This window comes from Rhamphochromis sp. 'chilingali' (genome assembly GCF_963969265.1).
Source record: "Rhamphochromis sp. 'chilingali' genome assembly, chromosome: 19".
In the NCBI taxonomy this organism is placed as follows: domain Eukaryota; kingdom Metazoa; phylum Chordata; class Actinopteri; order Cichliformes; family Cichlidae; genus Rhamphochromis; species Rhamphochromis sp. 'chilingali'.
This window is the reverse complement of record NC_137946.1, coordinates 6,532,501-6,544,576: the sequence shown is the minus strand read 5'-3', so window position 1 is coordinate 6,544,576 and position 12,076 is coordinate 6,532,501. Positions and strand designations below refer to the sequence as shown.

Below are 12,076 nucleotides of genomic sequence, written 5' to 3'. Positions count from 1 at the left end.
TTTATTATCTTCAGTGTTTAAATGCTTACATATATGGGTTTGCTTGTAATTGTTGCCTATATACATTTTAAGCTATTATTTATTATTTAGTTCAATCAATATATCAAGTTTTGTAGTGACTATGAAATATATTGTAATTATCTGTTTCCTGTTTATCCTAGACAGGGCAAAAAAGGACTCCAAATTTTAAAAAAAAGATAAAAATGAAAGACTGGTGCATTGTGCAGTTTAGCACTGGTGGTACAGAAATAGTCCCTAGATCATGGATAAATGGGGAGAAATTGTCATGGCCTCCATATCCTCCGTGAGACACATTCAGGATCCACGACGCAGTAAAGAGGAGAGTTCATCCTGGTGCAACATGACTCACCTATGCACCAGTCCGACTTCTAATAAGCCATGGTGGGTATCATCTGGATTGGTATTGAATAAATGTAACAATAACAAGTTTTTCGTGTCCTAATTTATGTCTGGCCATACATTGTGTTTGTACTTCCAGACACATTTCACGAAGCAGAACGCAGTCTTCAGAAATATCTAAGTGAACACTGTGATATGTCTGACCTTCAGTCCGAAGCTGAAACTCAGACCAGTCATAAAAGAAAGCACAAGTAAAACTTTTTTTATTTCACAAACATATCTTTGATTGCTAAGAATTTATGATCTTGTCTTTTATACATATCTGTGGTGCTTGCATACTGCAATATCACCACATAATATAGTCCAAAAAGTGGAAGCTTGTAAACTTTTTATAAATGCAAAGCCGTGTACACTTGTGCACTTCAAAAATTCCTTGTATACTGTACCTTCTTGCACATCTCAGTTTCCTGTGTGTGTTGTTATAAATCAAACTGTAACTTTAGGAAAAAATATTCCAAAAGCACATTTGTAATTACTTATGACCGTTTTCAACTTTTTTTCTTTAGACCAAATCCCCTGTACACATATAGTGACTCAGAGGATGAGCAGCCCACAAAAAAATGGTTTCCCCAGGCCCCTCGAGTGAAAATACCAGGTAATAAAATACTGTCTAGTGTCTTTGTACATATCTGTGTGTGACACAAGGAAACTTTTGATAAGTTGTCTGTATTCTTAAATACTTAAAAAAAAAAATTATCTTTTTCTGTCAGACCTGACGAGAGCTGTTAACGAACTCCGTGAGGAGGTCAGAGCCATCCGCAATACCGGCTGCAATGAATCGGTAGATGCTGGGGTACTGCCTCTGGATTTGCCCTTGCACAACATTGAGGAGCTAAACAATGCAGAGCCAGCTCTTCAATCACAAGAGGCAAATAAGGCAATGGTAAGTATATAAAGGTTATGTACACTTTGTAACTATAAAGTGTAATAGCTGTCAGATGTGATTTAAATACATAACAACGGCCTGTTGATTAAACACACAAGCACTTGCATACACATTTAAGACATGAGACACGCTAATTCCATCTCTTAAAATGTGTCTATAGGTGAGACGCTTTGCCTTGATTGGAGCCTGACGCAGCAGTTAGGGGCAAACTCTATGTCCGAGTTTGTCTTTGCACAAGCAGTGCAGAAATGGCTCCGATACGCCCCAGATCATTTGGGTGGTGCAGGACGCACATCATGCAAAAAATTACAAACTTCTGTGAATCATATAAACGTAAATAGGAAACTGTCTTTTAATAAAGTATTTAGCAAACGAAACATGCCTATTGACCTTTTTTTGTTTATTTTTTTTCTCTGTTACATCACATGCAATGCTTTCTTATTTTAGGATATTAATATTGACATGATACATTGTGAGACATTTGGGGTTTTTTTATAAAGGGTGTCCAATTTAAGGAATAAGTACAATTATGTGTTTAGGTGGTTGAAGTATTGATGGAAACATGCAGTAGTTTAGTATTGGTTAAAATACCTATAAAGAAAGGTAGATTTCCAGTCATGATTTAACTGTTGTTTTAATAAAAAGCAACTGTGCGAAAGAGGTGGAAAATCAACACCATAGCTCAACAGTGTTTCAATATCAGAATCTGACATTGTTTCAATGTCAACAGTATTAGAAAATATAACGTTGAATCAACGTCAGGTTTCAACATTGATTCAACATCAAAACCTGACGTCGTTTCAACGTTAAAAAAGGGTGCAAGAGTGACGTCAGGTCAACGTCACACTTCAACGTTGATTCAATGACACAGCCTGATATTGACTCAACATTGTTTCAATGTTTCCTTGCTATCTGGGGACGACTCCTTGCCGTAGAATTTGTGTTGTACCTCGTCCATCTCTAGCTGTGAGAGCAGTCCCTTCTTTCAAATGTTGGAACACTGAGCTACTAGTTGTTTCGCCGTCATTGTGGATGTTGGGTATCGAAGAATCCATAGGTCCCTCATCCTATTCATGTAGCCCCTGCCGCCGGGGTTACTTGCGTAGTAGCATTCCAACAACGCCCTGTTTTCGTCTCTTGCCCACCGATGCCTTCTTGTTCCAGTAGCCCACTTTTCGTCAGGGTGCCCTGGTTCCTCAACACCTGACGCGGACCTTGTTGATCCGGGCGACGTCCGAGCCGGCATGCCTTCATATTTATTTGTCTCGCTCATGTCTGCGGTAGGCTTGCTTAGCTTTTTCAATAGCTGCAAAGTCCTGAAAGCGTTTGTTAAATTCTCCAGAAAGAGACACGATAGCTGTTGCACACCTCTTCATTTGGACATTAATATCCACTGGGAAACTGTCAATAACCTCTTTCAAAGTTGGGAAGTGTGTGGTACAGGGCTCTGTTAGGGACAAGTGTCTTTGAAAAAGTTGCAGTTTGGTTCCAAAGGCCTTGATGTAAGCGTATAGTTGGCTCACCACTGCGTCTTTTCCTTGAAGATTAACATTCAGCGCATTCAGATGCTTCGTAATGTCAACCAAAAAAGCCAGATTTGCCAGACATACAGGATCAGACATTTCTTCCATTGGTTGTCCCTTTTCATCTAAAAACTGTCTGATTTCCTCTCTGAGAGAGAATAATCGCTGTAGTGCAGACCCCCGACTTAGCCACCTCACATCATTGTAATAAGTTACGTCACCATATTCAGCCTGGATGTCATGCAGAAACTGCTGAAACTGTCGGTGGTACAGAGCTTTAGAGCGAATACAGTTGATTGTCTTTGCTACTGGTTTCATAACATCATCAAATTTGAGATGTTTCGCACAGAGAGCCTGCTGATGAATGATACAGTGAAGTTTAACAGCGTTACCTGCTTCTTCGCTGACTTTATTGCAGATCAGTGTGGACAATCCGCTTCGCTCACCAGCCATGGCAGGTGCACCATCAGTAATGATCCTAGAAACTTTACTCCATGGTAGCTTCATATCATCAACAGCTTCACAAACAGAAATGAATAAATCCATTCCTCTGGTTTGACCCTTAAGGCTTTTGAGATCCAGCAGCTCCTCTGTCACGTTCATCTTGTTGTCGACTCCTCGTAAAAAAAATCTGTAGTTGCGCGGTGTCAGATGCATCGGTGCTTTCATCGCAGGCTAATGAGAAATAATCAAAATCCACTCCTCTGTCCCGCAGCTGTCTGTGAATGTCTGACGATATATCCTCAACTCTTCATGCCACAGTGTTGCGTGCCAAGCAAACACTCAGAAATTCTTGCTTCTTCTCGGGGCAAATGTTCTCCACCATTTTCATGACACAGTCTTTGATAAACGTACCTTCAGTGGAAGGTTTGCCATGTTTAGCTATTAACATAGCCACTTCGTAGCTGGCTTTCGTGATATTTTCATGTGTCTCACAGGCCCGCATGAAAAATCGCTGTTGCGAAGCCAGAGCAGCTTGGAGTTGCTTCACATTTTCAGCGCGCTCACTCCCTGTTAGCTTGTTAAATGTTGCAGCATGTTTAGTCTCGTAGTGTCTCCTGATGTTAAAATCCTTGAACAAGGCAATAGTCTCTTTACAAATCAGGCAAACACAATTGCCTCGAATTTCAGTAAAATTCCCACCGCTCCTGAAAGCGGCGGCCCTCACCATCAACCTTTCTCTTTTTTTGTACAGTCGCCATGGCAGAAATGAGCAGAGAAGGGCGGGCTTGCAGCACAGGTGCAAGTAGCAAAAAAAATGTGCTGCCACCATGTGCTGAAAAAAGGAATTACACCTTTAAAGTCATGATTTATTTATTCAGACTTAGAAAGTGAGCCATAAATTATACATAATTAGACTGAAGCTGTGGGCCACTTGAAATCTGTCGGACTTTGGACATGCCTGACGTAAAAACTCCAAAACACGTACAAAACACAACAGAAGTGCTCCAGGATGCTAGGCGCAGTGTTGAGCTTTTGTTACCTAGTGGCTACACAAGCCAGCAAGTACCACTGACTGGATTTGGTGTGTGGTAGTAACAGGTAAATGAACTTTTTTTTAAAATTATTTGAATATATGAGTGCTTGTGTATAAATAGACAAACCATACACATACTGTATGCTTTCAATTGTGTAATTTAAGTGATCTAGGTAGCTCTGTTTTGGAAGTTCAGTTAATGCTAGAAATGTGTTTTGGAGTTTGTATGTGCTTTGGAATTTGTACATGCTTTTTGGATTTTGTACGTGCTTTGTCTCTAGGGGCCACTGCATATATTTATATATAAAATATATATAAATAAAACCAACTTTTTTTTTTTACATTAGTAATTCCTTTTGAGCATAATTTTATATTATTGTTAATAATAAATTAATTAAAGCAACAAAACAACCTGAAGAGTCGGTTCGGAGCCGAAGAGCCGGCTCTTTTTAGTGAGTCGAGCCGAAAGAGCCGGTTCTCTAAAAAGAGCCGGAAATCCCATCACTAGTGTGTGTGTGTGTGGTGTCGAGCCAGACTCCAATAGACCTTTAATATGCTGTGGTATGCCATCATGTGATACGCTGCAGCCTGCATGCCAAATATCTTTGGGCAAGATACTAACCCCATGTTGCTCTCCAATGCATCTATTGGAGTATGACTGCATGTGAATGTTAAATACAAAGCACTCAGAAACAGCGTAGAAAAAAGTGCTTGTATGAATGGGTGCGCTGCTTTTTTGCATGTAAAGCACTTTGAGTGCTCAGATAATGTAGAAAAGCGCTATATAAGAACCAGTCCATTTACCATTTACCAATATCCAACTTTCTGATAAGTAGATGACCTGCTAACCTGTAGCTAACCTGTAGCTTGTCTGTTTCTCAGAATCCCCAGCTTTCTTATAAGCCATCTACTGACCGGCATCGACACTATCATCGTGATTTATTGCCAAGTACTTAGCTGCTTGCCCACTGTCCTGTTCCCACCACCTTCCAAGCTCCAGTCCCTGTACTCTTTTAATCCCTGCTGTTTTATCTACTCAGCTTGCACTGTCCTGCTCCTTAAATTCACCTGCTGCCCTTCATTTATCTCCAGTGACTTCCTTTTTAAAAAAAAGACAAACTTAATTGAAAAACCTATTCCTCTGGTGTAATTCAGCCTGCTTGTTGCTTCGTCTTGTAATTGGAAGGTTGCCGGTTCAATCGCCGGTTCGGACAGTCTCGGTCGTTGTGTCCTTGGGCAAGACACTTCACCCGTTGCCTAGTGGTGGTAGTCAGAGGGCCCGGTGGCGCCAGTGTCTGGCAGCTTCGCCTCTGTCAGTGCGCCCAAGGGCAGCTGTGGCTACAATGTAGCTTGTCATCACCAGTGTGTGGATGTGTGTGTGAATAGGTGGATGACTGAATGTAGTGTAAAGCGCTTTGGGGTCCTTAGGGACTAAGTAAAGCGCTATACAAATACAGGCCATTTACCATAACGTAACAAGTTATATTATGGTTTCTGTGTTAATGTCCTGTGACTGAAGAAAAAAAAATCCCATCGACGCAGATTATTTGTCTGCTGATATTTAGACAAATAATAGAATATAATGAATAACAAATTGAACAAAAAGAATAAAATACTATTGACAGTCAAAGTTTACTTTAAAAAAAAATTATATTAATAAAAAGCAAGTCGACTTCTAATGAGAAGTTAACATCTGTCAGTTATGTTCTTAAAGCTTTTATCTGTTGAATTCAGAAATGTATTATACAAGTGTTAGTATGAATGTTTAATGGTTCATAGACTGACTAGTATGATGTCATTTTACTGATGAGGACAACTGCGACAGGAGAACCCAATAATAGAGACCTACTGTAAAGGCATCCCAGCCAATTTGCTTATCCTTTTGCATAATATAGAGGCAAAGAGGTTGCGCTTTTCACGTTTCTCAATTTTATGTCTCTCATCTCTACTGTATCTTGAGACTGAAACAATTAAGTCAGTTTGGCATCTTACAGGTTGTCTCATTTCCTAAAATGCATCTGGAGGGCAGAGGAGTCCCGTCAGCATCACTGTAATGATGTACACTTTTGTAAGTTTTATCTGCAATGCATAGAAGAGGAGCTACAAAAAGTTGCAAGTAATAAATAACACACAAATAATGAGATTTCTAAATTCAGCATTAATTTGTATTCTTAGTTATTTAAGATGATTAGGTATGTAGTCTAACTTTTTACCCTTCACCATTTGTAAGAGTGCCCAAAAAATGGATATGCTCATCTATCAGTAATCAGAAGACACAGCAGTGCTCTGGAAATTAGACAATAGACAGATGATGCAAATGTGCCACACACTTTTTTAAGTGACATCAATTTAACACGATGCAGTAAAGCTGTCTTATCACTACAGTGGCTGACTGGACTCCTCTCTCTCCTCATGTCTCTTCCTTAGAGGAAGGGGAGGGACTAAGACTGGAGGGACTAAGACTGCTTGGAGAGGAGGCGAGGAAAAGAACTGACAATAGCTCCTATTCCCCAGTCCATTACAACAAATACAAAAACAGCATACAGCCTTCCTGCAAACATCCACTCCATTGAAAGGGTGGACAGCAGCATGAAAGAGATACTGGGAAAACCCTTTAGCAATCAAACATATTTGCTGCATAACAATGACTTTGTATAGATTCCTTTTAGCTTAATATGCATGGATAAAACAGCTTAAAGATACTGTCATTTAAAGTGTAATGTTCTGATGTCCCCGAGTGACAGTCCTGTGGTTCAGAGAGAGGGCTCAAAGATGAAGTAAAAGTCATGATTTACTGGGACAAACTGAGTGAGAAACACTTCTGGCAGCCAAAATGCTCATTCATTCTTGTTAGAATAGAATAGAATTCAACTTTATTGTCATTGCACATGCAGAGGTACAGGGCAACGAAATGCAGTTTGCATCCATCCAGAAGTGCTTTAGTGATATAGATATATTACAATATATATTAGCAATAATATAGATATGTAAGTATATTACAGAAATGGGTCTATTATGGTATGTTATAATGTACACGGTATGAAGTATGTTGTGAATATTCTATAACTATAAGTATGTACTAGAGATGGACCGATCCGATATTACGTATCGGTATCGGTCCGATACTGACCTAAATTACTGGATCGGATATCGGAGAAAAATAAAAAATGTAATCCGATCCATTAAATATCACGAAAGCACCTCACAAAACTTGCAACACGCCGTAACTCGCCTCAGAACGTTAGCAGTCGGAGCAGTATGCGTCACGTGATAGAGCGGCTGTGGCATGCGGGACCTGTCGGTGGTCTGGATAGCATTTGGAGCTTCGCTAGCAACCTGGCATTTCATCTCCGACAAAGTTATCCCCGAGAGAAGTAAAGCACGTGTGTAAGTCCATCTCTGAATGTTTGTAAAGCATTCCCACGTTAAGCTTAACGAGCGACTGCCTCTCGCTCTCCGGCTGCTACTTCAATCGTGAAACTGCTTAAATGATCAGCTGATCGGCTTTTCTGTCGCGAGTCTGTCTCTCTTGTTTGTTTTTGGTCCACTTTGCACCAGAAAGAGGAAACCAGCGGCTGAACAACAGCAGCACGTTTAAGCTTGATAAGCTGTTGTTACAATTTATTTAATATTACTTTCTACACCAGGATCTTTTTCTACGTAGCTGACGGCTGGTAACTGTGCAGGGGCGGATCTAGCAAAGTTTAGCCAGGGGGGCCGATAGGGCATTAACTGGGAAAAGGGGGCACAAAGACATACTTTTCTTTCTTATTCTCATTTAAAATGTCGAGCTTTTAATAAATAATTATCTGACACCCAAAGTTTTAATTTGATGTAAAATGAATAGAAGTCAATTACTGTATATAGTGACTATTAAGTCTAATATATATACCCTAGTAAGCTATAGTACTTTTTACTTTGGGAAGGTACCATCTGTGCAGTCTGCAATTTTGTTGAAGAAAGATGTTGAATCTATTTAATATTTCTTGAAAAATAATTGATTTCTGTGCATTTTTTTTTTCACACTGCATCAAATTAAGGTTGATTACGTCGATTAAGCATCATGAGGTGGAGCGTGAGGGGTGGTTCCCTATTTTTTATTTATTTATTTTTGTTGTTGCTGGGAGTTGGAACCCTATTAGTTAGGTTGCTTAATATTTACGCTAAGTACTCTTTAAAATACCAGAACAGGGAGGATGGTGTAGGTCTAAGTTTATTAGATTGATCAGTATTGCTGAACTATGAAATATTTTTTTTGTATACAGGTATAACAGAATAGCTTTAGTGTAGTTGTTGTTTTAAACTTGAGTATGAACTTGCAGACTTGCAAAATGCAGCAAGATATTTTAAAAAACAGTTTTGTTGATTAAAAAACACTATATCGGATTCATATCGGTATCGGCAGATATCCAAATTTATGATATCGGTATCGGTATCGGACATAAAAAAGTGGTATCGTGCCATCTCTAGTATGTACAGGCTGTAGTGAGTACAAGCTATGTACAGGCTATGAACAGGATATAAATATGAAAAACTATACAGAATATGAAATAAATAACTTTACAGAAATCTGAGATATACAGTTATACAGAAATGGGAACTATGCAAGTTGTAAACAGTTGTAGGATTAAAAATTATCGTATGTACAGAATGATTATTTACACAGAGCTATACAGTAGTGCAGTTAAGATAAGTGAGATATGTGGATAATTCCTACAGAGGCTATATAAAGTGCTAGTGGTTGTGAGTGGTGGTTTAGTCCATGTTATTATTGTGTTTTTGAGGGTACAGTTGTCCATTGTGGGTGTGTGTATGTTCAGTCCATGTGTTAACGTGGGTCAGATGTCAGGAGGCAGAGTTCAGGAGTCTGACAGCTGTGGGGAAGAAGCTGTTCCGGTACCTGGTGGTCTTAGTCCGGAGGCTCCTGTAGCGCCTCCCAGAGGGCAGGAGGGTGAAGAGTCCATGTGATGGGTGACTGGGGTCTCTGATGATTTTCCCAGCCCTTTTCAGACACCGCTTCCTGTAGATGTCCTTTATGGCAGGAAGTGGTGCTCTGGCGATGCGCTGGGCAGTTTTCACGACCCTCTGCAACACCTTCCGGTCTGAGGCAGAGCAGTTCCCGTACCAGACTGTTATACAGTTGGTCAGGATGCTCTCGATGGTGCAGCGTCAAGTTGTTCTTGACGCTGCCCCTCATAAGGATTGAGGATTTTTGTCCTTTGTGTTGATTTTGTCATTATTCACAGTGTTAATGTGCAAAAGCAAAGTTTTGAGGGAAACTTACAATTGTTCTGTTGTAGTGAATCCAGCATGGCATACAGAGGACAGTGAAAAATGAGACCTCTTGGTCTTCTGCTTTTGACTGGATGACCGCTCTGTCCGCCCTACCAACACCTCTTTAGCTACAAGTACGAGTTTTACAACACATTTACTGTAAGACGTGTTTCCAATGTCAAAGCGAGGAAATTCATGAATTTGTAACTCGAGAGGATGCAATTGAGCAGTTGTATTCACTAATTTGAGAGGTTGCAATCACAGAGCTTTGGTTGTAAGTTGTAAAAATATATGTAAAATTTAAATTCGAAATTTAAATTTTGGTTTTGCAAATATAAGTCTATTTGTGCATGTTTATTCTGTAACTAAATTTAACACACTTGTGAAAGCACAAAATAATAATGAAAATTTCAAAATACAAGTTAAATTTTTTTCTAAACACATTTTATTCTACAAGCTCTCAAATTTTGCAACATTTCCCTTGGTGTGTGATTATAAACAAATTAAGATTCAGTTTGTAGTATGATTGCAGTCATACTTGCACACGGGGCATTTATGAAATGATGGATTTGTGTGTCGTATTCACCTTCAAATCACGGTAAACAACGTCACGTGAATGGAGGTACTCAAGTGCTGATACAATCTCAGCACCATAGAAACGTGCCCGGTCTTCTGTGAAGACTCGTTCACGTGAGAGGTGGAAGAAGAGCTGAAGAAAACAGAGCAGAGAGAGTCAAGGACTTACCTGGTGTTATACAAGATCTGTCTACGTGTAAATGGTTAACTCTTGAACTGGGTGCATCCCATATGACTGATGAGTTGATTATGGATGTAGGATATGGGGTCTCACCTCGCCTCCATTAGCATATTCCATTACAAAACAGAGTCGATCGTGGGTTTGGAAGGCATATTTCAGTGTCTGTAAGAACGTTATCACAATGAAAATAAAATATCAGGTATACAGCGAAGAATCCCTATGTAACTACTAACCATCAGGAGAAAAACAAACAAAGTAAATAGAAAGAGGCCTTTGATTGGGTTTAAGAATTTTTAAGATTCCTCAAAAATCAATTAAAAGACTCAATTTTCCCTTGCTTCTGATTTGAAGACTGCAACGTGAAGATACTGTAATGAGTTTAATAGCGTTTAAGAAATGACAACTAGTTTCGGGTCATAGTTTAGTAGGCTCATCCTATCTCAAAGCAGCTATCTTTTACAACATTTCCTGCTCGACCATCTCCAATTTGAGCAGTTTTAACATGTCAGACACTTAACTTTTGCTTCATCTAGTAAATTCTTGTCTAAATATACTTTGCTTATACAAACAAGCAGAAAGAAAATGATACACATACACACATATATACACACATATATATATACAGTGGGGCAAAAAAGTATTTAGTCAGCCACCGATTGTGCAAGTTCCCCCACTTAAAATGATGACAGAGGTCAGTAATTTGCACCAGAGGTACACTTCAACTGTGAGAGACAGAATGTGAAAAAAAAATCCATGAATCCACATGGTAGGATTTGTAAAGAATTTATTCGTAAATCAAGGTGGAAAATAAGTATTTGGTCAATAACAAAAATACAACTCAATACTTTGTAACATAACCTTTGTTGGCAATAACAGAGGTCAAACGTTTACTATAGGTCTTTACCAGGTTTGCACACACAGTAGCTGGTATTTTGGCCCATTCCTCCATGCAGATCTTCTCGAGAGCAGTGATGCTTTGGGGCTGTCGCCGAGCAACACGGACTTTCAACTCCCGCCACAGATTTTCTATGGGGTTGAGGTCTGGAGACTGGCTAGGCCACTCCAGGACTTTCAAATGCTTCTTACGGAGCCACTCCTTTGTTGCCCGGGCGGTGTGTTTTGGATCATGTTGGAAGACCCAGCCTCGTTTCATCTTCAAAGTTCTCACTGATGGAAGGTGGTTTTGGCTCAAAATCTCACGATACATGGCCCCATTCATTCTGTCCTTAACACGGATCAGTCGTCCTGTCCCCTTGGCAGAAAAACAGCCCCATAGCATGATGTTTCCACCCCCATGATTCACAGTAGGTATGGTGTTCTTGGGATGCAACTCAGTATTCTTCTTCCTCCAGACACGACGAGTTGAGTTTATACCAAAAAGTTCTACTTTGGTTTCATCTGACCACATGACATTCTCCCAATCCTCTGCTGTATCATCCATGTGCTCTCTGGCACACTTCAGACGGGCCTGGACATGCACTGGCTTCAGCAGCGGAACACGTCTGGCACTGCGGGATTTGATTCCCTGCCGTTGTAGTGTGTTACTGATGGTGACCTTTGTTACTTTGGTCCCAGCTCTCTGCAGGTCATTCACCAGGTCCCCCCGTGTGGTTCTGGGATCTTTGCTCACCGTTCTCATGATCATTTTGACCCCACGGGATGAGATCTTGCGTGGAGCCCCAGATAGAGGGAGATTATCAGTGGTCTTGTATGTCTTCCATTTTCTGATGATTGCTCCC

The 12,076-nt window shown here is 40.0% G+C and overlaps 2 protein-coding genes across 9 annotated transcripts in view; one reads left to right on the top strand and one right to left on the bottom strand.

Annotated features, from left to right (window-relative positions):
* Positions 1–12,076, bottom strand: part of LOC308386738 (RAC-beta serine/threonine-protein kinase-like) — a 51,351-nt gene that overhangs the window by 14,571 nt on the left and 24,704 nt on the right. For 7 of the 8 annotated variants that reach the window (XM_080866483.1, XM_080866481.1, XM_080866484.1 and 4 more), the window contains 2 exons: positions 10,431–10,499; positions 10,167–10,289 (listed from right to left, as the gene is read on the bottom strand). The exons of the other annotated variant lie outside the window; for it this stretch is intronic. In XM_080866483.1, the coding sequence (XP_080722609.1) occupies positions 10,167–10,289; positions 10,431–10,499 (192 nt within the window). The remainder of the gene's footprint in view (positions 1–10,166; positions 10,290–10,430; positions 10,500–12,076) is intronic. 8 annotated transcript variants of the gene reach the window in all.
* Positions 479–1,620, top strand: LOC308386739 (uncharacterized protein). Its single transcript, XM_080866487.1, has 4 exons — positions 479–611; positions 927–1,015; positions 1,131–1,303; positions 1,467–1,620. The coding sequence occupies exons 1-4, from the start codon at positions 556–558 to the stop codon at positions 1,494–1,496; spliced, it is 348 nt and encodes a 115-aa protein (XP_080722613.1). The 5' UTR covers positions 479–555; the 3' UTR covers positions 1,497–1,620.

Coding starts and splice junctions, on each gene's coding strand:
- LOC308386739 (XM_080866487.1), top strand. CDS start 556: ATGTCTGACCTTCAGTCCGAAGCTGAAACTCAGACCAGTCATAAAAGA. Junction 612..926: donor AGTCATAAAAGAAAGCACAA/GTAAAACTTTTT, acceptor TTTTTTCTTTAG/ACCAAATCCCCTGTACACAT. Junction 1,304..1,466: donor AAGAGGCAAATAAGGCAATG/GTAAGTATATAA, acceptor ATGTGTCTATAG/GTGAGACGCTTTGCCTTGAT.